The sequence below is a fragment of the Gasterosteus aculeatus genome, chromosome 11 (genome assembly GCF_964276395.1).
Source record: "Gasterosteus aculeatus chromosome 11, fGasAcu3.hap1.1, whole genome shotgun sequence".
Taxonomy (NCBI): Eukaryota; Metazoa; Chordata; class Actinopteri; order Perciformes; family Gasterosteidae; genus Gasterosteus; species Gasterosteus aculeatus.
The window spans coordinates 13,705,010-13,728,885 of NC_135699.1; the positions used below are offsets into that span (position 1 = coordinate 13,705,010).

At 46.2% G+C, this 23,876-nt stretch overlaps 3 protein-coding genes across 4 annotated transcripts; 1 reads left to right on the forward strand and 2 right to left on the reverse strand.

The window, feature by feature from the left end:
* On the reverse strand, positions 1 to 3,330 carry lgals2a (lectin, galactoside-binding, soluble, 2a). The gene is made up of 4 exons (XM_040190263.2): positions 3,031 to 3,330; positions 1,320 to 1,399; positions 826 to 997; positions 1 to 608 (listed from the first exon to the last, which is right to left on the reverse strand). Exons 1-4 carry the CDS (start codon positions 3,193 to 3,195, stop codon positions 462 to 464), a joined length of 564 nt encoding a protein of 187 aa, XP_040046197.2. The 5' UTR covers positions 3,196 to 3,330; the 3' UTR covers positions 1 to 461.
* Positions 3,331 to 4,666: 1,336 nt separating this feature from the next.
* On the forward strand, positions 4,667 to 10,510 carry gtpbp1 (GTP binding protein 1). 2 transcript variants are annotated; one of them, XM_040190261.2, is made up of 14 exons: positions 4,667 to 5,107; positions 6,037 to 6,148; positions 6,231 to 6,411; positions 6,579 to 6,762; positions 7,121 to 7,285; positions 7,415 to 7,538; positions 7,656 to 7,770; positions 7,858 to 8,002; positions 8,113 to 8,295; positions 8,417 to 8,552; positions 8,644 to 8,822; positions 9,331 to 9,486; positions 9,731 to 9,781; positions 9,930 to 10,510. In XM_040190261.2, exons 1-14 carry the CDS (start codon positions 4,913 to 4,915, stop codon positions 10,041 to 10,043), a joined length of 2,040 nt encoding a protein of 679 aa, XP_040046195.2. In that variant the 5' UTR covers positions 4,667 to 4,912; the 3' UTR covers positions 10,044 to 10,510. The 2 variants fall into 2 exon arrangements, with proteins under 2 accessions (XP_040046195.2, XP_040046196.2); XM_040190262.2 differs by lacking the exon at positions 9,731 to 9,781 and having other exon boundaries at positions 4,731 to 5,107.
* A 51-nt stretch (positions 10,511 to 10,561) lies between these two features.
* On the reverse strand, positions 10,562 to 22,822 carry sgsm3 (small G protein signaling modulator 3). The gene is made up of 21 exons (XM_040190260.2): positions 22,591 to 22,822; positions 19,452 to 19,525; positions 19,131 to 19,216; positions 18,910 to 18,973; positions 18,147 to 18,358; positions 17,918 to 18,025; positions 17,535 to 17,678; positions 17,245 to 17,440; positions 16,864 to 17,009; positions 16,414 to 16,647; positions 16,122 to 16,304; positions 15,877 to 16,032; positions 15,517 to 15,571; positions 15,347 to 15,396; positions 15,034 to 15,186; positions 14,562 to 14,632; positions 14,028 to 14,076; positions 13,717 to 13,802; positions 13,478 to 13,600; positions 13,212 to 13,272; positions 10,562 to 12,215 (listed from the first exon to the last, which is right to left on the reverse strand). The coding sequence occupies exons 2-21, from the start codon at positions 19,456 to 19,458 to the stop codon at positions 12,132 to 12,134; spliced, it is 2,268 nt and encodes a 755-aa protein (XP_040046194.1). The 5' UTR covers positions 19,459 to 19,525; positions 22,591 to 22,822; the 3' UTR covers positions 10,562 to 12,131.
* Between the last annotated feature and the right edge of the window lie 1,054 nt (positions 22,823 to 23,876).

Below are 23,876 nucleotides of genomic sequence, written 5' to 3' on the forward strand. Positions count from 1 at the left end.
TTTGTGATGTTCATGCTTTAATGGGCAAGCATTACACTCAGATATAAACCGGAATGTCTGGGAGGAAAAAACAACAAAGCATGTCAAATTCTTAAGCACCTTAAAGAACCCTGGATGATATATGAAGTACTTCTCAACTAAAACATTGCAAGGTGCAGAGCAAATAACAGTCAGATAACGTGGCCTCGGGCTACTTATGCGCAGTAACAGTGTTGAGCCCATGAGAGAATAATCACATGTCTGTCTGATCCAATCCTTTTTTTGTCTGCTTGCATTGGCACATGTCAACAAGCTACTTTATTGCATCATCCTGTTTGTATGATAAACATTAAGGCACTACTGATATCACATAACATTCTAGACCTTAAAAGCGGGGCCTGGGGTCGACCCGACGTTGCACTAATTGAAAAAGAAAGAAAGAATGAATTTCAATTCCCCAAAATTCCAGGGTGGCTGCAGGTTTACTTGATCTCAAAGCTGGTGACGCGGACCTCGCCATCGAAGCCGATGTACGAGTACTTCTCTGCGCCCATGCGGTTGGGGAAGTGGATCTTTGAGCCATCGGATAAAGTCACCTGGAACTCCGTCGGGGCGAATTCGATGACGACCTAAGGTGGCGGGATGTGCGAGAGGAAATGAAGAGGAGGGAGAATACTTGAATGAATGAGCGTATCTCTGCCTCATCAAAGTAATGTAGATGAATATCACAAATCTCAAAGTTATCAGACATTCAGTGACACATTTTCCAACGAAGGTCACTAATAGATTAGAGAGCGTTATAGCACATACCTGCAGACAGATACACACACACACAGGAGCTCTCACCTTGAACTCCTCTCCCTGGTGGAACGGAAAGCCTCCCTCGCGGTGCTCCTCACACCAGCTGCCTTTCTGATAAGAGTTGCAGACCACAGCATTCTCGTCTCCGTGGGCATTGAAGCGAGGGTTGATGTGCATCGTGATCTCCGTCTCATCCGGGCCGATATTGATTGCAAAGCTGTGGCACGAAGAAACAAAAAAATCGCTTGATTTAAATGGCTGCTTGTATTTCATGTGAGAAGACACAAGGAGCCTCTGCGCGGGCCGTCTTCTCATCTGCTAACCGTCGTCTTCATCAACCCCGCTTCCCGGAGGTGAAGTTTACAGGTCACCGACCGCAACTGATTACAGGTTCCACCTCCAGATCCGTCGGGCAGTGAGTGCATTGAAGATCGGCCCTCACATTAAGTTTAGTCACAGAAGTCCACACAGAAATGAGTACATAAAGTAGTAAGTAGGACGTTTGACTGGGCTCAGTCACTTCCGTCGTCAGGACTTACTTTGTAGCATCAGGCTTGGGGACTCCAACAATGGTCAGGGTCTGTCCGACCTTGAAGGACATGTTCTTTACGATCATACCCTGCGCAAACAAAACGAGGGGAGTTTAGTCACACCGTTAGTTATTGGGTGGAAATACTACTCTATTGTTACTACATCCAAATTGTGTTATAGCTCTGTGCAATAAGCAGCCCCGACAGTAGCTTGAGCCAACGCTCTTATCCCCACTTCATCCTTAGAAATAAACCAACATGTGTTTTCTATTATACTCCCACCAGCCCACAAGCCCAATATTCCATCTCCTCGTCCTACCGTTGCCATGGCCATTTTCCTCTACGTGGATTTTGGCAGAGGCTAAAAATGTTGAAAAAGGATAGGTTGGACTGAGTAATATTTTCCTAAGTGCAATACTGGACGACAAGTATACACGGTGGGAAAAAAGGCTGAGGCGAGCAGAAAACCTCAGCTCGGGTTGCTGCTGCGGATGTGCAAGAACTGTGCCGAGCCACCAATAGGAAAATGCTTTTGAGCAATCTATTGTGTGATTGGGAAACACGGGTCGCGCCACCATTTGAGATGTGTTCTGGGGGACAGAGATGGCGCTCCTTTGTGGGTTAAAAATGAAAAGCAGAAGTTTATGAAATATTGAATGAAATGATGATTCTGAGCCGAGAAACTTCTGGTCACAAACACAGTAACAAGCAACAGCAAACATTTCTTTTGCCGCTGTAAAAGCGCCAAACTGTGTTTGAATGATGAACCAAACCACGAAATGAACAGGAGGGTGAAGGGATCCAATGACGCGGGTTAGACGTTCCTCCCATGTTAGAGACGGGGTATAATAAATGGCACCGGGGCTTGAGCCGCGTGGGGCCGGGCCGAGGTCAAAGCTGGCAGTCGGCCTGCGTCGCTCCCAAACAGCTGTCTAAAGGAATCTGAGTGTTGCATCCCATTAAGGAATGACAATTCGTTTCACCTCGGACTGGCACAGTGATTGAATCTAACACAAGTGAGTGTGTCCAAAAAACACACATCCAGAAATAAGGTCATTATGAATGATTCAAATCCTGCTAATATTATATGATGATTAATAATTGAAATAGACCTTTTCAGTCTAAGAGACACTCCCTGGTAGAATCATGCTTTTCAGTCCGAGAGGGCAACATGAGAATTACATTATGCCAGCATCAATTCTCGACTTTATTTTAATTTGATTTAAACTCACTGCCCCCATTCTAATCACATGTTTAGCTCTGTATCCAGCAAAAAGCCAGAATGATACCGCATTGTAATCTACCGGGTTTATAAATACCAAGGGACCAGAACGTGTTGCTGGCAAATGTTCAGCTGACAAATGAACAAATGTTAGGACGTTTTTTCTGTTTTCCAGCGTTACACACGTATTGCAGGAAGAATGTACCAACCTAAACAGCTGACTTACATTCAATGCATTTGCTGATTGCACGAGGTGACTAATGTGAACGCATGTGCGCTCTGTTAAGAATACTTTGACCATAAAAGGCAAATCTAAGAAGCCCAGAACTCTCAAAAGAAAAAAAGCAGCTGTTAAAAAGTGCAATGTGCCGGTTTAAAGCAGAGGTCAGCTGTTTCAGTGCCACTATTAAAATAGAAGCTTTTTGCTATCTGAGTGAGGAGATTAGTTAGTGACAGCAGAGCACAGGAGCACAACAGTGTTGTCAGAGTTTCACTTACGTTCATCATTTTTGCAGATGTAGTCACTCGCGTCGGGTGGAGAAGAAGTGAGAGTGGTGCAGGGCCTTGACTCACTGCAGCCAAGCGGGATATATACAGTGTGGGAGGTTCTTCGGCCTGAGCGACGAGCCAAACAGCGAGCAGAATCAGGCCACCAGAAAACATCGGCCAATGACGTCGAAGCGTCGTTAAAATCCATAAATAACTGTTTCGGAGCTTGACAAGTGATTGCAGACCTCAGTGAAGGGAGGTCAATTAGTGATCGGGTGATATCAGACTATTACATTGTAACCTGGTGGTGTGGAGTTTGACTGTGAGAGGGGAAACTAGAGTGACAGATAAAAATAGAAACGCATGTGTTGCTAGGGAGACGACTAAATATTTGGCACAGTGAATCGCCTTTGCTGTTAACAGTTTACAGTCGGGTGATACGTTTGAGACCAGCCGGTCTGCAGCAGAACTTGAGTTTAGAGGGAAAGAGGTCGAAGTGAAATGTGGAAACTGACTCTGACTCGTGGCCAGAGACATGCAACACATTTTTATCAGCTGACATACGAGTGTTACAGCTGCTGTGACCCAGTGAGGGAACGAGCCACATACACGTACGCTGCAGTTTGATACCCTATCATGTCATTTAGATTCAAGACAACCAACAGACATATCAAAGTTACTCATTAGACTTGATGCTTGATTTAACGGTGGGTCTCTTTAGGTACATTATGAAGCTATCCAGGGGAAGTGGCTGCACAGATGTTCAGTGTGGCACAAGGATGTTATTTTTTGGCCTGCCCCAGGACGCAGTCTTAAGACAGTCAGCAGGTCTAATCACAGAGAGGGCGTACACAGTTAACAAGGAGGAACACAGCCAGACACACACAAACCCACACACACGCACACACTGATCCTCATTGCTGGATATAAAGTGTTGATCGTGATACTGGACTAATGTCAATCTGCATTGTTACGCTTTTCTACGTATTACTACCTCTGTGAAAGTAGTAGTTTTTTCCAGCGACACACTTTGTGGCGCAGACACGCAGCTTTCTATGGTTTGAATTATGCGTACGGTGAGGCCTTTGACCTCAGGTGGAGTGGGTGTTTATAGAAAGGTGTTCCCTGTCCACTGCCCTCCACTGGTCACTGTGAAAGACTGCAACATCACATGAATCAGACGGCTGAAAAAACGGCTGAAAAAACATCTCTCAAGCTCATCCAGCTCTCACACTAAGAGGGGGGAGGATGCAAGAAGCCTTGTTGTGCTGCTCAAATCCTAAAAATAAAAATAATGTAAAAAACGTGTAATTTGTCTTAAAATCCACTTTAAGTCAAACATGTCCGTGGCCTGGTGGTTTTCCTTATTGAGGCTAATTGAGAACACCTATTATTTCCGTCATTTATTTGGATTTTAAAAAATGTTTTAGTTGGTCAGCTGGTGTCAAACTCCATTAAACTTGTATAAGTACCAACTTCAACAAGGCTAAGAAAGGCGTTATTTCACTGCTAAAGAAAATAAATGAACGATAATGTTTCACCCCGAGTCCCATAAATACGGCGTCTATTCGTCTTTTTAATAGTTTTTACCAGGACAGGAAAGTTGCACTCTGATTGCAGCATTGTTAAAAACTTAAACATATTCACATTGACTTTGATACCATTGGTGAATAGGACGCAAAAGGAAGCACGTGCACACGCTAAGCCCCGCCTTCTTTTTTTATTATTATTATTATAAACAAGGTGGTGGGCTATTTACTGTAGTCACAGCGTCGCTGTAAACGTCAGCAGAACCGAGGTGTGACGTAACGACCTCACCTATCTGACGGACCCCCCCCCCCCCACCACCACCACCACCCTCCCCTCCCCCCCCCGCCGGGTTGTCACAGAGATGGCATCGATTGCGGCGTCGCCCGAGCCGGGGGTGAGCCCGGTCTCCATGGCGCTGGCCGATGCCTTGGTCCCCGCCAGCATATTCGCTCCGGACCGGGGAGGATGCGGGGACGACACCGGGGACGAGTGCTACGACGACGGCGACCTGATCAACGGCGAGCTGGAGCACCGCGGGGTGGACTTCACCAACAAGGTAGCGCGAGGCCCCGCGAGGCTTCCGAAGCGTCACCGAACGGACGAGGCCGCGACACACACGCGCGCGCGCGCGCGCTCGCTCGCGTTTCCTCGCACGCACCGCAGCCATGTTAGTGACCGCGCACACGCCGCACCGTGACCCACGACCCCCCCCCCCCCTTCGCAGGGTCATCCGGGAATGAGACGCGCCGGGTCCCGGTTAGCTAGATGTGGCTAACGCTAGCCCCCAGCTGGAGCGTGAACGCGCCCGCTGTTGTGTTTTTCTTTCTCTTTTTTTACCACCTGCTGTCCAGCCAAAGATAATATATGTGGTGACACTGTCGGTGTCTGAGGACAGGAGAGGAAGACAGATACATGTCCGACGGTTCAATAAACCATAATATTGACATCTGGACGCACACACACACACACAGACACACGCACACACACATGCTGATGAAATAAAAGGCAAGAGATGATGCCCAACAGCTGTAATGATGCCAAAATGACCAATACGAAAAGAAAATAGGAGCAGGCAGAAGACACCTTTAGAACTATTAAAAGTACCGAGACCTGCCAAATAGAAACCTTTATTATAGTGAGAGCGAGTTTCAAATGGCACGTTGCAATGTTATTACACTTCCATTCACTCCGGGCTGCAACAGGAGGGCAGTTTGTTGTCGGTTTGCGTCAATGAGCTTTGTTGTGTACTTTGATCCTCTTCTTGCACAATGAAACGTGAACTATAATAAGCGCCAGTAACACAATCAATTTACTTAAAAACGTCTAATTGTGGCAGCGCTCTCTCATGAAGGGAACCACATGTGGTGCGATCACCAGCTCACTCATAGCACTTATTGGCGGTCACGGCTCGCGACTTACTGAACAGAGGCTCTGCCGCGATCGTACGTTTAATGGCCCGTTTTGTCTCTGTTTCCAACCCGATAGCTGGCGCTGGTGAGTCCGAACGGGGAGCAGTATGACTCGTTACTGCGCCAGCTGCGAGACAGAATGGAGGAGGGCTGTGGAGAGACCATCTACATGGTGGGCATGGGCTCAGGTGAGGAACCGCCGACTCTCTCCTCCCTGTTCATCCAGTCGAAGCATCTGACGGAGCCGCGTTTTTACGTCGTCTCTCCTAGATGGCGGCGACTGGGGTCTGAACGACACGGACATGGAGGCCTCGGCGGCCACCGTGCGATCCATGTGCGAGCAGGTGGACGCGGACCTCATCACCCTCCGGGAGCGCACCGAGGCCGCCGGCTTGGTGCGCGACTATCTGATCCGCCGGCGTGTGGGTGAGCTGGACTTCCTGGAGGTCAGGTGAGTGGTCGGAGTTTCGAACAGAAACATCTTGTGGTTATGCGCCCAGTGACGCTCACAGAGTACGCACAGTACGCTTTTGGCTCCTCTCCAGTGAGACGCGTCAGAAAGTACTGCCTTGCTTTTCTACAGTTCTGGTGTTATTTGAATACTCCTCTGTCCCTCAGGGTTGCAGTCGTGGGTAACGTGGATGCTGGTAAGAGTACTCTGCTGGGAGTGTTAACGCACGGAGAGCTGGACAATGGCAGGGGCTTTGCCCGCCAAAAGCTCTTCAGACACAAACACGAGATGGAGAGTGGCAGGACCAGCAGTGTGGGCAACGATATCCTGGGGTTTGACCAGGAGGGACAGGTGAGGGCCAGAGAGGCGGCAGAGCAGAGAAGCCAGTTGCTCATGTGATCGAGGCTTTTTTCAAACGCGTCCACACCGCTAATGAAACGACCAAGAGTCAGAGTAGGAGACGCTGGGGGCTCCTCCTTGGAGGAGATGGGGGGGGGGGAGCGGAGAGGTACGGCGTCGAGGGGCGAGAGAAGTGAATGTACGGGTCACATAATGCATGATAAGCTACGGCGCTCTTGCTCGGGAGCTTTTTTCGACACTGCCGGGTCGTAGTTCATTGAGATGGGAAGCAAAGCTCGCTGCATGAGTGTGCGAGTAGCGTTCGACTGCTGAACTGGCCTTGACTCCGCCCCCGTCTCTCCGGTCCCAGGTGGTCAACAAACCAGACAGTCACGGAGGAAGCCTGGACTGGACCAAAATCTGTGAGAAGTCCTCCAAGGTCATAACCTTCATCGACCTGGCTGGCCATGAGAAATACCTCAAGACCACAGTGTTCGGGATGACCGGACACCTGCCCGACTTCTGCATGCTCATGGTGAGAAGGAGAGACGGGGGGTACAGGGGGGGGTGTTCGAATGAGAGCAGTAGGAAGTATCCATTACCATCACATTGGGTGGCGTGTATTAAAAGGCAAATGCAAACCCCTTTCTTTGCCCCTCTCCAGGTGGGCAGCAATGCGGGTATCGTGGGGATGACCAAAGAGCACCTGGGCCTGGCCTTGGCTCTGAATGTGCCCGTGTTCGTAGTGGTGACCAAGATCGACATGTGTCCAGCCAACATCCTGCAAGGTCAGTCCCGGGGAGCGAAACAAAGACGCCTCAATCTCATCTTTCTCTTACTTAGTACTGTAAGAGGTTTCTGCCTGGCTTATTCCGTGGCCACGTGCCATCGTTTGTGGCTTCCAGAGACGTTGAAGCTGCTCCAGAGGTTGCTGAAGTCGCCCGGGTGCAGGAAGATCCCCGTCCTGGTGCAGAACAAGGACGACGTCATCGTCACCGCTTCAAACTTCAGTTCCGAGAGGTACTCGGCGTGTCCCATGTAGATTTACGGTGAGCAGCGAAACCATCCTTTGTAACCTGCGTGTTGATCTGTGTTCCCCTCCCCCAGGATGTGTCCCATCTTCCAGATCTCCAATGTGTCCGGGGAGAACATGGACATGCTCAAGATGTTCCTCAACCTGCTCTCCTCCAGGACGTCGTACCGCGACGACCAGCCCGCTGAGTTCCAGATAGACGACACGTACTCCGTCCCGGTAATACCCGGCGACCCTCGTCACTAAATGCACTCGCGCTCAGCGCCGTGGATCGCGCCACAGGTGCGAACCTCCAACGAACCGCCGCCTGTGTTCCGTTTCTGTCTCAGGGAGTGGGGACCGTAGTGTCGGGGACCACCCTGCGCGGACTCATACGTCTGAACGATACGATGCTGCTGGGGCCGGACCCCTTGGGCAGCTTCATCCCCATCGCGGTCAAATCCATCCACCGCAAGAGGATGCCCGTGAAGGAGGTTAGGGGCGGCCAGACGGCCTCCTTCGCCCTGAAAAAGGTAAGCGGCATCTTTCTTCTGTAATCATGAATGGATTAACCGGCTCAAACTGTGTGCAACATTAATGTTTTTTTTGGGGGGTGCGGTTGGGTTGTGTCCTATCGCACGACTCTTTGTGCAGATCAAGCGCTCGTCCATAAGAAAAGGCATGGTGATGGTTTCCCCGAGGTTGTGCCCGCAGGCCACCTGGGAGTTTGAGGCCGAGATCCTGGTGCTGCATCACCCGACCACGATATCCCCCAGATACCAGGCCATGGGTGGGTAGCGGCAACGCCCGAAAGGTGATTCCCTCTGATGTCGGCGCCGATCGTAAATGCAGTCGTTTGTTCCTCCTTTCTTTTTCTCCAGTGCACTGCGGCAGCATCAGGCAGACGGCCACCATCTTGTCTATGAACAGGGACTGCTTACGGACCGGCGACAAGGCTTCAGTCCACTTCCGCTTCATCAAGACCCCCGAGTACCTGCACTGCGACCAGAGGCTGGTGTTCAGGGAGGGACGCACCAAGGCCGTGGGCACCATCACCAAGGTAACGCCGCTTTCTGGAAGAGCAGGGACTAGTTTTTACAGCCCCGCGAGGAACACAAGGAGGGGGGGGGCTCTGTAGTAGACCAGAGAGATGTATTTTACCCATTACAATGATTTGCCGGCGCCCTGAGACCTAATTATTCAGGTGATGTTATCTGAAGTGCTGATGGGTAGGAGCTGAGAATAGAGAGGCTCCATTTAAAATGATTGTTCATTACATTTAACTAAGACCTTCTATCTGCACAGATTACTATAACCATGGTATATAAAATACAAAATAATTGAATTTCCAACTGTTTTCATGTTTAAGAGCAACATTTGCGTAAAAAAAGAGAAATGTTGACGTGAAGAATTTAAAGTAGGCCACGTATTTGTAGGTTCTCTCCTTGTGACAGTCAATTGACCCATATTGGCCTTCAGAATGAGGAACGTCTTTTCAAATCCCGAGTAGCGGATTCTCTCTTCATCTTGTTGAGACTCAAATATTGACCGGCCTTTTCCATTTTCAGCTGTTGCAATCCACCAACAACTTACCATCCAATTCCAAACCGCCGCAAATCAAAATGCAGTCCACGAAGAAGGCGCCGCCGCGGCGAGAGGACGGCACCGCGGCGGCCGGCGATGACGCGGCGGCACAGTCAGCGGGCTCGAACGCCACCCAACCGGTGAGACACGGGTCAATGTTTACTCGTTTTAATGCGTTTCTCATGATTACCTGTGTACTCGCCGCTTTTCTAACCCGTTAACTTCCCTTTTATCCTCTTCCCTTATTCTAATATCTTATCCACCACCCGTTTACGTCCTGCTTTGATTTTGTCTTCTTCCATATTATTTTTTCATATATTGTTTTAAACCGTCATGCCACATCACGCCTCCCCCTCCTTCGCTCGCCTGGCTGGCTTCCTTAAGGGGGAGGGAGATGAAGATCCTCAGATAAAAGAGGGCAACAAAGAGAACAAGGTAAAATGAGTCGAGTCAAGGGAACAAGAAGAGTAAAGGAGCTGAAAAGAGGAAGCTAGTGGAGCTCTGTGCATTTGGAGCGAATACGTTATGGTTTTTTTTGGTGTTGAAATGTCCTCGTTGAGTGTTTTCGTTTTCAATCCCGCAGCCAAAGTCCGGAGGAGGTGGAAGGAGACGGGGGGGCCAGAGGCACAAAGGAAAAGGCCAGAACAGCAGCACCAACTCCACAGCGGCTCCCTCCTCAGGAACAGGAGGATCCTAGACCCAAGTGTCTTCAAGGGGAGAAGTGTTGCAGCCAAACACTGCGCCTCATCACTCACGCCCTTTTCCCACCTGCTTCTACGTTTTATTTCAACTTATTTATTTAAAAAAAAAAAAGGGAACACAAAGGATTACATCCTAAACCAAAATACACATCGAATGCATTTTAATGTCAGCTGCCTTTCACTATTTGTAATGGTTTGGCTGATGGAGAGCGGTGTGGTTTGAGCTTAGCCTCACTGAGGGGGAGGATTTATTTAATTTGTCTATGAAATGTACAGAAGCTAAACAGAAACAGTACCAACATGAGCAGCTATACGTGAGACTCCATTCAATATTCCCCGTGTACTAGCAGTGGAAAACAATGTACTATTTATACTGCGTATGTAAATTCAATGTTAGTTGTGCTGTGATTGGAAAGGCTCCGTTGTACAAAATGTATGCAAATAATAAATGAATGTAGCTGAAGGCACCGAGTGATCTTGAATACTAGATACATGGAAAATATAAGCTGTTGCATTTTTATAATTGTCAGTTATTTATTTGGCATACATGCAGAAAGTTCACTCTTCAGATTTCTTTCAAGCTACGCTCACTTGCACTAGATCCAGTAGTGTCGTACCCCCCCCATCCCCATCCGTCAGCCTGCTTACAACCCGCTGTTACAAACATACAGCACATCGTCTCGTCACTCGTGCTTATAAGACATGCAGGACTCGCAGTGCTACTTGTGACTCACCTACATGCGCTGTGGCCCGTCACTGGTAACGTGTCGTGACAGTTTAAAAACACTGCCGATAAAAGACTGACCATAAATAAACTTTTCAACTGTGATTCTTTCCCACAGCTGCATTCATCTCCAATAACTACCAATGTTGATGCTGCGCATTTTATTTGTTATATATTGTTTTCTAAGTTGAAACATTTAACAGGATTATTTTTCTTTCAATGCAATGAAACTCGTATGAGCTACATTTGCTTTCTACGTGTCACGGGTGGGCCACTACGGTCTCTTCTCACACACACAGCAGAATATTGTACATTGATAATCACCATTGGATTTACGAAGGCTACAATAGCTACCATCATGTTGGTTGTGTTTTCTGGAAGTTAAAGATGAACGATTTCAAGCTGAACTTCTGCGAGATGTGATTAGCTGACAAGCGAGAACACATTTTTGTCATCAGCAAAGTATTCAAGACTAGAAAGAAAAAAAATAGTATATTTTGTTATGCACAGATATGTTTCACAAGTTCCCATTTACAAGAATGGTCAACAATTTGAAGAAATGAATCGGTTTTCTTATGCATGTATAGCTTTAAGTCCAAATTATATTTTCGTTTGGACATCAGTGTTTGAGTAAGAACAATAAAAGTTCAATTTTGAATTGCTTTAACCTGCATGGGCACATTTAGTCACAAAATATTTTTACCTTATATACAGAAATCTTATAAACTATATGCAACATTTATTCACTCTAGGTTGAAACACTGAAAGTATTTTTCTGCTTCATCAATATTCTTGTGTTCACCACCACTGCTCAGGTAGAACACACACACCCGTAGTCTCGTATAACAATTCAAAAAGGCTTTACTTGGCATGTGCAACATTAGTATTTAATGAAATATATTAGTGGAATCGATGATATTGAGGTAATTAGCATTCCTCTCAAAAATAATTTGTAACTTTACAGCTCCATGTTCAGGAATGTTAGTTTTGGTCTCATCTGGGAATTGACAGGGCGATGTGGCATTCAGGACCTGCCGCCGCGTCTCTGGCTGGGCTTTTCTCTACTAGACTGTTCTGCTAGTATGCAGCGTTTTCACCACGTAGTGCAACCTCATGCACTGGGCTGGGATTAAAATCGGAGTATGCAACTTAATGCACACACAAACAGGTCCGACGCTGGGAGGTGGCGTGACGGATGGAGTCAGAGAGGAGTCACTGCAGCAGACGGTGGCGTCTGATTTATAACCGACTGTGACAAACAGGTGAGAACTCGACACACACACACACGCACACACACGCACGCACACACACGCACACACACACACACGCACACACACGCACACGGATTCAGCCGCAGCGTCTAGCCATCAATGTCCCAGCTGAAGAGATGATGTTTCACCAACATGTCCTGCACGCCCTCTTTCAGAGGCCTCTGCTCCTTCTCCTGGAAGGGAAACGTGGAAAGTTCTTAACCTGAAGACAACATCAGAACTATAATAACACATGGTGGCTTTTTGATTCTTGTTAGTGACTCGACTCGAGATTCACAGTTAAGGCCGGCGCATGCTTCTGCGTCTGCGTCGACGCACTCGTTCCAATTCATGGTTCTGCGTGTGTTGCAGAGCAATTCACCGCCAGAACAACAGGCGGAGTAACGTGCTTTGTTGAAGACGACCTAGAGAGTCACGTCTATTTATTTGTTTATTTATTTATCATAGACTTTATTGCCCCGTGCATCGCCACTGCTGCTTTTTCACATTTGTCCCGTATTTTCCTCCACAACTTTGTTCCTCTCGACCGGCAAACCGGCGTTTGCGGCGATCTCCCTCCGTGAATCCAACCCGCTTCTACAACCCGTCAATGACGGCTTGTACAAGCGCTCATATTTATGCATTTCTTCCGACAAAAGTTCTTAAATCTGATCGGTTCTCTCGTAAACATTCGTCGCTTTCGACGCAAGCCTAGAAAAATGGCTCGACACACGCAAGGACGCAAGGAGGTGTGAAAAGCGACGCAAAGGGGGGCTTGCGTCTGCGTCGCTCTGAAAACGCAGAAGCATAAATCAGGCTTTAGAGAGGATAACGCTTCATTAACTGGAGGGATTCCGTACCGAAGCAAGTCCATGCGACGACAGACTAAACACCTTTTACCATTTTGCCTCAAGGTTTCAAAGGATCAAATACAAAAAAGTACGTAAGAGTTGGAGTTAAGACACATAAGAGTAGATTTGTTTGTTAGTGTGTAAACACAAGCAACCACATTAAAGCCTCTTCGGTCTCATACACGTTACACAGAGGTTCCATATAAAGAGGCAAACTTGAACCAGCGCATCCATAAGGTCTGCGTTGAGAACGGAGGAGGTCTGACGCAGTGTACAGCAGGTTTACTGTCGCCTTACTGCTGCTCTACAGGAGGATGCTGGGGAACGTCCTCGGCTCACCTCTTTCTTGTCGGGCAGCTCACAATCTTGGGAGAGGCTGAAGGCAAACTTTGATAGCACCCTGAGGAGACACCAGAAGACCGGTCACGACTTGTTTTATTGGTCCGGTTAAGGGTCCATATTCAAGTAGAAAGCTTTGTTTTTGGATATTCAATTCTATTTTTAAACTACCTGATTATGTGTGGAAAATGGGGAAGTACAGCAAAGATCTCAAACGAACAGAAGAATCATGACGGACTATAGTTTTGAAGTGACGCGTTTCTTACCTGAGCTCACACTTTATCTGAACCCATCCAGGACTGCGAAGGAAGGACCACGGATGATACCACTTTTCTACAGCAGCCATGCTGGAGCACAGCACCTCCAGCCACAGGTGCAGCACCTGCTCACTGGTAGGAGGAGGGGGGGGAGGGAGGCGCACGTTAAAACCAAGTAACTTGAGGGTGTGCGTGTTGAATCTTAATTTTTTATTGTGCGTGTGTGCAGATGAATCTTGGGGACTCACTTGAGGCCGACGCAGGCCAAAGACCTAAACTTGACGTCCATCTGGGCGTGTGCGGTGTCGTGGCTCATGTTGACCGACTGCACCGCCTGGGAGGAGACAGACGGCGCTAATACATCGTATTTACGTTCATAAGGCTGAGGGAACAGACCGCTTTCCACAACACACGGAAGGAAGGAACCGCGACAAACTTCACGGTCCACGACACGGAAAGTCACTGCATTTTAATCCTCACACTGCGGTCACAATTTAGCTAAATGAACCGAATATACAGTCGGTTGTTATTTTCAGTGAGTGAGTAAATTCTTACTTACTCTGTAAAGCAGCTCCTCTGGCGTTAGAACTTTCCCATCTTCATCTAACCTGGAAAAGACCGTAAACGTCTCATCATGATTAGTTTTTAAAACTTGCCCAGTTGCATGCAAATGGACCTAAACTTGGCCTAGCCTTAAATTTTACTTTAAAAAGGAATGATTTATCATCCCAAGTTAAATAGCCTGTAATGCAGTGCATTATACGTGAAATAACTAAGAAAATAGCAGATGTAACAGGGACACAGCATGGAAGACAACAAAAATATCCATGAACACCATAGATCCATAAATATGTTAATTAGCCGAAAGTTACAGACTGTTACCATAGCAACAAAAAGTCTAACCACAATCAGGCCTGGATAACTTCCCTACCTTAAATTAAGTCTTAATGTTTACTGTTTACACAGCAGACAAGTCCAACCTGACAATCCAAGATTCATTTAAACTAAGTTCAAAAACACTTGACGTGTGAACATAATCCCCCACAGCCATGTTCATTCACGAGGACATACGAAGACACACCGGGAGCTTTACCTGTAGGTTTTACACAGCACTAGTCTGGAGTAGACAGAGTTAAAGTCCCTCTCTACCTCTCTGCTGGCCGCCTGACAGAAAGCAAGAAGACACAGGATGATTAAGTCCTTTTTTTTACTGAAAAACTGAGTTACTGAGTTTGTTGACCAGATATTGTACTTTTTTGTTCCCAAACACTTTTTGAAATAACATTTTACTTTTTTTGTTTACTTTTTTATTGTCTTTTTCAGACAATAATGTTCACATTTTTTTGACCCAATATTTTGTGATATTTCTTGAGCTAACATTTTTTATGTAATATTTTGTAACTTTTCGACCAAATATATTTTCAATTTTTGACCCAAAGTTTTTTAACTAATATATTTAGACTTTTTTTAGGATGTCTTTCGACCTAATATTTTTGGATTGGAGCAATTTATTTTTTCTTAATATATTTTTGTATTGTTCAAAACCGTTCAAAAAGTTCTCCCACCTCTTCTATGAATAACCACGGATGACACGGGCCTCCCAGTATTGATTGCTTCTTGAGGCCGTGCTGAAAAATGGCCTTCAGAGCGGGACACAGAGTCCCCCTGGCCAGGTCCGTCACGGCCTCCGTCACAGAGTCATCGCCTGCTAATGAATACTGGGAACAGACACAGAGTACCAATCACCTTTTGGGTAATGACAATAATAATCAGCATACTGGTGAACAAAGACACAAATATCACAGATTAAATATTCAAATGGATTGTCGTCTTATCATAGCAGTCATGTGTAATCATGCTTGTTAACGGGTTCCATACCTCTTTGCTTCTTTCATCTAGGATCTCCACAAATTTAGCCGGGAACCAACCTGTTAAAATGAGCCACAAAAAAAATCGCTTTCAAATTAACTTTTTTTAACTATTAAAGAAAAATCAATAATCCAGAAAGCCACAGTGTGTGTTGTTGATGCATAAGAAAATGCACACACCTCGAAGGCCATTGAGCTCTCCAACCCAACAGTGCTCGTCTTTCTGTGAGATGATCTGAAAGAGAAAAAACATTAGTAGAAGATTCAGAGGGGAGGGTGTAGGCCCAACGGATGCCTGGTTCAGAATAAACAACATCTGAGTGGCAGGTGGATAAAACAACACATCATTAACGAGGAGACTGAATTACATTCTCTAAAATGTGAATATAGCAAAGAGTAGAGCACATTGGGAACAGCAGAACAACATGACTTAATTATTTAGATTTTAATGCCATCAGAGCCTCGCTGGTATTTACAGCGTGTGGATACGTTGTTATGGGGACTAACGTTTTGCTTGAGTGTGTGCAAATGTTGACTCACAGTGATGATGTCATTCTTCCTGAAGCCAAGCTCATCGTCATCATGCCGTTCAAAGTCCAGCAAAGCTTTCCCCCGTCTCCGTCGGTTTTGGGACACCACGAGAAAGTTCTCGTGATCCCGCTGGTGGCTCTCCATGGAGTAGTCAGGAGTCAGCTCCTGGAGGCACAGGGTTCCGTTACCGGAGGTGGCCTGACGTGCCGGCCCTGTCTGCGCTTTGGTGTGTGTGTGTGTGTGTGAGAACTCACGGTGCTGGAGTGGCGTGGGTCCAGACAGTGGAAGTGCTCTGCAGTCAGAGTTATGGCCTCTCTCAAGGCTGCTACCAACTCCGTCTGCTTGATGTTCTTGGATTTTAGGGCCTCTGCCTCATCCTCCCCAAACAGAAGGGAGCTCAGGGTGGACTTCCTGCGCAGGGACTGTCTCCTCACCACCTGAACACATGCAGACGCACAATCGACTATTTGTTGTTGTTTTTTTAAAGGTTTTGTAATTAAAACTAAAACACAAGCCTGACAAAATAATCTATCTCGACACACTAACTTTGTTGAGATTGGTGTTGAGTGTGGGGTTGTGTCCGTTGTTGAGCTGGGCCTGTTCATTTAGGATGTAGGCGAGGTGCTTGTGCCGGTGGGCTTCCAGTGTTTCCTGGGAGAGGGTCCCTGCCAGCCTCATGGCCTCCCCGAGAACCACGGGCCCGTCTCTCAGCTGGCCCGGCAAATCCGAGAGAGTATTAAAAATGGACGCAGAGTTCTCTGATGACACGAGCTCCTCCTCCTGGGGTCAAGAGGATCAACACTCAATAAAAAGGACAGTGTGTGTGTGTGTGTGTGTGTGTGTCTGTCTGCTGGTGTCGTAGCCTCTGGCGCTGTACTAATGAGTGGATGGGTGAATGTTGGAATGCGTTTTGAGTGGTCAGCATACTGGGAGAGATTTCTAAAAATAGAAAGTCCATTTTCAATTCAAGGACATGAAATAGGTAGTTGTTAATACCTTGATTTTCAGCATGCCCAGTGTGACCTGGAAGAGCACCAGTGAGCCCTGGTAGAAGAGCAGGTCCCAGATCCTGAGGAGCAGGCGGATGTCCACCACACTGGCAAACGATGTCAGGAACCAATGCAGCGTGATCAGAGACAACTCTGGATGTACAAAGAGGAGGAGGTCAAGTATCATACGGGATAAACAGTTTACACTTGCTCCACACACGAATTGATTTAGAGGATGTAATTCACATTCAGCTTTCTATTATATTTTAAATGAACACACAGCAGCCAGGTAAAAGCTTGAGTGTAACCTTTTGTTCTTTGAAGCATCGTTTTGTCCCTCGGACCACCCACACCTCATCTCCCCCTGCTGCATAGTACCCGTCCTTACCTATGTCGTGCTCCTGCAGGAGACGGTCTAGGGCCGGCAGGTACTGAACAATGAGCTGGCGGAGCACCCGTTGGTCCGTTTGGACGCCCAACAGAGTGGAGGAGAAGTATGACGGAGGAAGGAGGTCTTCGATTAGGGCACACATCATCCACAGCGCATCCTCCTCCTCAAGAAAGAGCAGCAGACAGGAGACCACCTGGGGGGTGAGGGAGGTCAAGGCGTCAGTAAGACACAAATACATTTTACTATAAATGTAATGATGATGCCACTTAAAGGGAGAGCGTTCCCACCATGCCGGTGCCCTGGCAGTACCCGATGTCTGGGTAGAGCCAGGCCAGACCCCTCAGGACCCGCCTCAGCCTCGGCACGCCAACACTGGTCATGCTACAGAAACAAGCATTGGTGGGCATAGTCCGTAGGAGGTCCTTCTCTATCTGAAGGTCAGAGGTCAACATGGAACAGTCACATCCTGATTAGAAATAAAAGGCAGCAGAGGAAACAATATACACAAAACGTAATAGTTATAGATCCATCATCTATCTGGATCTACATGCAAGTAGTTGTAAATAGTTTGCAATTAGGTTTTCTTAATGAATTAGCAACCAATCAATCACGCTTGCTCTGAACAAGAACAACGGTGTTTGGTTGCAGGTGCAGAAGCTCAGGCTTCTACCTGTTTAGCAGAGCTGGTGTCTTCATTAGAACTGTTCTTAACGATTTCTCTGTAGGAGATCTCAGAGGTCCTCTTCTTCTGCAGTGCTCCAGCCAGACGCATCCACAGCTAACGGACACAAAAAAACCTTTTATGTGCCGTTTTAATACCAAAAAGGCAACTGTAGCATTCTAGTGGCAATGAGATGCATTTTTGGATTCACTTGTTTGTTTGTTTGTTTGTTTTTTACCTGTGGCCTCATGCTGTGCGGGATGCCACCGAGCACCAGGGAGCGCAGGCGCTCGGAGCGGGACAGGACAGGATCGATGAGCTCCCAGGTCAGGTCGCCCACCGCGTGGTTGTGGGAGAACTCCAGGTGGGCTTGCCAGCGCAGTCGCTGCTGGGGGTCTTCCCGCTGGGGGGAGCCTTCGCAACCCAGCCAGGACCTGGGCTTCCCGTTGTCTGAGTGGGAAGAGAGTCATTCAGCTGGGTTAGTGGGGGCTGGGTTTCTTGGGCAATCAAGCTGTTAACTGAAGTAAAAAAAAAAAACTTGAATTGAGGAAAATTGCATCATCAAGAACGAAGGTTACGCTGTAACATTGTGTGGACAAATAATACACCAAGAAACAACAAAAACATCCAGATCAACTTTAAGAAAGGTGCATATTAAAATATTGTTTTAATAAAAGAAAAAATACGAGGAGTGATGGGTCCAAAATCAGTGTTATCTTCATTCCCAGTGACGCTCATTAACTGTGTTAGTAGTTTTGTTAGTTTGTTAGTGTACGTTGGTACATTCCGTACCGGAACAAAAACATTTAGAGTCTCCCTCAGGCAACAAATAAAAAGCTGCAGTCATAACCCTGAGATCACACTAACTTAGTCTGTGTGCATAACGTAGCCTCTATGACCAATTATGTAGATTTTCTACTCTATTCTGACTGGGAAACAGGCGTTTCATCACAGGTAAAGGGTGGAATGGAGAAATGCTTTAATGTGAGTCAACACATTACCTTCAGGGTCCACTTTGAAGCCAAACTCATCGTACTGGAGTCCAGGCTGTTCAGAGGGCTCTTTCTGTGGAAGGAAACAGTAAAGATGGCCGTGAACGGCAGTGCTGAAGATGACCACAGCAGCTATTCCGCTCGCCTGAATTGTTAACAGATCAATAACAACAGATAACAAATAATTCATATAACAAATAGTCAGTGTGCACACAAAGTTCCCTCCTCACTTGATGGTACTTGGCCAAAATGTCCTGGGGCCACATGCTTGGGGTGAGAGCAGAGAACGGCCCCCCAGGAGCTGGTGTGTAGGTGCCTGAAAAAAAACACACACACACACACACACACACACACACACACACACACACACACACACACACACACACACACACACACACACACACACAGAGAGAGAGAGTAAGACATTGATTCTTGTGATAGTATTGAATACATTTAATCAAAAAAAGGATTCATGCAAATTTAGCGACCCTGGGTCTGTGTACATTTGAGGGTATTAATACATTTTCACTAAAATCCCTTAAAACATTTACCTGACATTTTGTGGGTGGTCGAGTGAGTGGCTTCTAGACAAATACCAGAGAAAGGTCAGCAGAAGGCCCCCGCTCTGTAAGAAGGAGCAGAGCGTGTTAAGTGCAATGCAATGACCTGCTTAGTCATCAACAAGAACATGGTGGACTTAAATATTCACCCACGGCAGAATAAAATACATTAATGTATTAGCAATGTCTGAAATCCTATGAATAAAATCTGTCATTTCGTGGCCCGTCTACGTTTCCTGTCACCGATTTCCAGTTATTACATTGTACCTTCTCCAAAACTGCCCCCTGCCGTAATCCTCACTGCTAATTTTAAAGTAACTTTACAGAGTCCAACCATTCGGTCACCAGGCGATATTCTTTCTTGGAGTACGACTGAAGGAAGGAAAATAAGTGAAAGGGACTGGAAGAGAAAGAGAGGCACTGTGGTTCTCTTCTCATGGCCATATGACTGCTGTGTTCACCGGAGGCGAACCTCACTCAACTGTGAGCGAGTGTTCATGCTCATTCGTAAAAGTCCTGGGGCAAAACCAACAAGTATTCTGTGAGAAGTCTGAGAGCCGTCTATTATATTTTTAGACTTGAGGGGTGGGGGGGGGGGGGGGGGTCTGTAGTCATTTTCTTGGATCACCACTCCGTCCAAATGTTTCTATATGGCTCTAAAACATCACGATTTATATTGTATACTGAACCTATAAGGGCTAAATAAGTATCCAACAGAGTTACAAGTTATTGATGTTTTACTATAGTTCAGAATTAGATAGTCGTGATCATAACGCATTTAATCGCATGTTTTCCAAACTAGTTTTTCTCTAAAAGTGCCCGGTGGGAACAAATTGCAGTTATGCCACATATTAAGTGTGTGTGTGTGTGTGTGTTTTTTATAATGGTAAGGGCGGGAAAATACGCCTGGTTTTCTTTTCCATTAAAGTGATTTCAGCTCAGCCTGTTGGCCGGTAAATATGAAAAAACATTTTATTAAATTGTGTTTAATAAATGTGTGCTGCTGCTTCGTAAACGCATCAGGAAGTCAGCCGACGCGCAGCTGCTGTTCAGATGTATTCTAAAAACACCAAATAATCTCAAATCCCTTGATTATCATCATCATAGATAGAAAATATCTATTGTTACTAAAAGAGATAAAGAGGAGGATGCAAACAACTACGTCGGTATGAAGTGTCATGAGAGGAGACACTATTTGGTGCGGTTGGGGCTGGCAGGACCAGGACACACACACACACACACACACACCCAGCCAAAAGGATTCCTTCCAGCAGCCGGCTTCTAAAAATGGGATTTGGGACTTAGGAGAGATGAGAAATCAATTTGAGGTTTGGAGGATCGCCAAGTCCTTTCAAGCTCGCTCTGGGGAGTACTGGGATTGTGGGTCGACTCGGTCACAAGAACACAAAACGTTCCGTCATCTGCCAAGAAAACCAACACGATAGAGACCACCCACCCACCTCTTTGCCGCCCCTCCGCAAACTGTTTCTATTGACAATCTAACTGCGAAGTTCTGCTGCAGACAGAAGCAAAGTGTATTCCTGATACATCAGTTTAAAAAAACAAACGTATCTATTTGGTAAATTTATTGTCTAAACATGTGTTGCAATAGAAATGCCAAACGAATGCTGGGTCCCGCCTGTCAAATGCAACAATAGACTGCTTTTCTTTTCCGGATTACTCTAGAGTTTCTAAACCGTCGGTCCGACTAACAACCAAATTAAAAACATCACCAGTTGCCTCATGCAATTGTACTGGTATTTTGTTTATTTGTATGAACAAAGCACTCGTGCTTAATAATTAATGTCAGACTTAAACTACAATTTGATCAAAAATATGAAAAATATGAAAAGTGGATCCAACTTTGTAGTTTACAATCTAAAGGTTGTTATTTATGGAATTTGAGCGTTACTTAGATGTATAACATGTAAAACTGATGCATTTCATCCTAACTATCAGATTCAAATGTTAGAATTGACCTCAAAAGATGTTGACAACATCCCAGAAGAAACCAAATAACATTTGTCGTGAAAAGGACTTGTCTGGGTCCATAGTGGGACGTTCTTCCATTTCACCCAGAACACAGGAGGATATTTTCATTGATGAGGTGCGGCTGGGATCACCTCTGTTTGCACACTGGTCAACACCCTGTTGCAAATAAAGCAAAGAGTAAGATCCTGCTGCACAGGGGAAGTGTGTGTGTGTGTGTGTCAAAAAGTCCTTCCTTTTAGAGATCAGAGGAGTTCTTATTTTCCTCCTGATAACTGAGATTGCTGGGCTCCAACCCCCCTCCTCCTTCAGTGGGTCCTTCCAGTAACCACAACAATGGTGACTCATGTTCCCCGCTCGTGAGTCCGCCCACCTAAACCAAGTGACTCTGGCTGAATAATGACAGACAGTCCTGCGCTAACACACACACACACACACACACACACACACACACACACACACACACACACACACACACACATACGTTTAGAACGATCTATACAACCACAGGTGTTGTCTAAACCCTCCCGTAAGACATTTGACAACATTTAGCAACAATTGACTTCCGCAGACCAACGAAGTCCGGACGCGCACACACACACACACACACACACACACAGCATGGCGGTGCGTAGCAGCAAGCCGCATGACGACGGGACCGATGCATCGGTCCACGTTGAACCGTGGTTCCGTTCAACCAGGCACGTGCCGAGGGGGTTACGTTAAGATGAAGGTGTGCACGGTGGTTCGTTAGACGTGCACGGGATCAAGTAAAACTCGTGCACATGTTTTAAGTAACTGTTACTCTGCTTTACATCCATTGAACGTTACGTCAAACCCCCGCTGACGTCAGATGCCGGAAAATATGAATACACGAATCGGAAAGTTGGTTATATCTGCAACGGCAACACATTTGACAGACAAAACATAACGTTACGGGAATTCTAGTGACAGCTGCACAAAACGTACCCATGCCGACACCTTAATGAAACCCCCCAACGTCAATACGATGTAACGTCATCACCCAACTCGGGTGATGACGTTACAGTTAGCCAAACATGCTACTTTCCGCTTTTAGCTAGTCGGGTTAACAGTTAACGTCAGGTACGGGTCTGGACATTAGCCTGCTAGCATACCTTACCGTGACATTATTCTTGTGAAAGCACAAGGGTTTGGTTTCTTTCGTTGGAAAAGGGGGGACGTCGCCATATGTTAAGCCATCATTCGTCTCCTAGTTGTGATTTCGCTTCGGAGTGCACCTGCTAGCGACCCGTATCCCCGCTGTATCCTTGCGCCGTTTAATGCTTTCCCTTTCCATCCCGACAAGTAGTTCCCGATCCCGGAACTACACTTCTCACAGAACATATCCTTCCGCAGAGGAATAGCTGGATGACGTTGACACACGTAGTTATTTTCGCTCCATTCATACATTAGTTTCCTCATTCATTCCATTTTAAAAATGAACCAGTTACGATTCCTCAGTAGCCTACGCATCTTTACGTGAGATTAAATAACCACCGGACCGTTATAAGTATAGTAAGAAAAACACGAAGGAGACAATGTTGTTTGTTTGTTTATTTGTACATTTTGAACGACACGTTTTACCTATTTAATCATGATCCTTTAAAGTAGATGTGTGATAAACTGGCGATGAAAAAAACAGGTCTGTGCACCTGTTTTACTTGGAATATATATTCCAAAATAATAACATATATTATATATATATATCATAACCTTTTCATCATACCATGTCACTGATGGTAAAAACATAACTATTTAACATGAATGCACCACATGATGTCTCTAGTGCAATGAGTGCTAAAGCTACAGCATTTATTACAGCTTACATAACCCTCCATTATTACACCTCCTACAAGCCTCCACGGCCACACCAGAGATCTCATCCGCACACCTGCACCTCAGGAGAAATAGTATAATTGCACTCAAAGTCCAAATTGCCCACAGGAGACCAAACTCTGTGTTATCTGATGTGAGTTAGTGGTCAAGTTAGACCAACAGGGCATTCAATTAAATTTTCAGGTATATTCCTTTGTGTGTGTGTGTGTGTGTGTGTGTGTGTGTGTGTGTGTGTGTGTGTGTGTGTGTGTGTGTGTATGAAACACATGTCCCATACAGCTTCCTGACAGAGAAATCATTAATCCTTTGAAAATGCAAATCACCGAGTGGCTCACTCTGTTTTTACATACTCCTCTGATAGGTGACAGTTCATGCATCACTTTTTGCTTTGCACAGTCATCTTTTGACTCACGTAGGCCGTAAAGTGAAAATTGAGTTTGTCCTTTTCTTTAAATATCTCCTTTGCCTTGCATACCCTTCCCTCAAACTCTCTCGCTCTCTCTCTTCCCTCTCACCCCCTTCCCCTCAGCCTCTCGCCCGTGGCACTTCAGTGTGACGCCTTTCTGTTCT

What these genes read in the sequence shown, in the direction of transcription:
- lgals2a (XM_040190263.2), bottom strand. Translation starts at nt 3,195, where the DNA reads ATGTTTTCTGGTGGCCTGATTCTGCTCGCTGTTTGGCTCGTCGCTCAG. An exon ending in CATCTGCAAAAATGATGAAC is followed by an intron (nt 1,400 to 3,030) that starts GTAAGTGAAACT and finishes TTGTTTGCGCAG; the next exon opens with GGTATGATCGTAAAGAACAT. An exon ending in ACCAGGGAGAGGAGTTCAAG is followed by an intron (nt 609 to 825) that starts GTGAGAGCTCCT and finishes CCGCCACCTTAG; the next exon opens with GTCGTCATCGAATTCGCCCC.
- gtpbp1 (XM_040190261.2), top strand. Translation starts at nt 4,913, where the DNA reads ATGGCATCGATTGCGGCGTCGCCCGAGCCGGGGGTGAGCCCGGTCTCC. An exon ending in ACGACACGTACTCCGTCCCG is followed by an intron (nt 8,003 to 8,112) that starts GTAATACCCGGC and finishes TTTCTGTCTCAG; the next exon opens with GGAGTGGGGACCGTAGTGTC. An exon ending in CCGTGGGCACCATCACCAAG is followed by an intron (nt 8,823 to 9,330) that starts GTAACGCCGCTT and finishes TTCCATTTTCAG; the next exon opens with CTGTTGCAATCCACCAACAA.
- sgsm3 (XM_040190260.2), bottom strand. An exon ending in ACACCAGCTCTGCTAAACAG is followed by an intron (nt 17,679 to 17,917) that starts GTAGAAGCCTGA and finishes TCTGACCTTCAG; the next exon opens with ATAGAGAAGGACCTCCTACG. An exon ending in GTGCTGTGTAAAACCTACAG is followed by an intron (nt 14,077 to 14,561) that starts GTAAAGCTCCCG and finishes GGTCTTTTCCAG; the next exon opens with GTTAGATGAAGATGGGAAAG.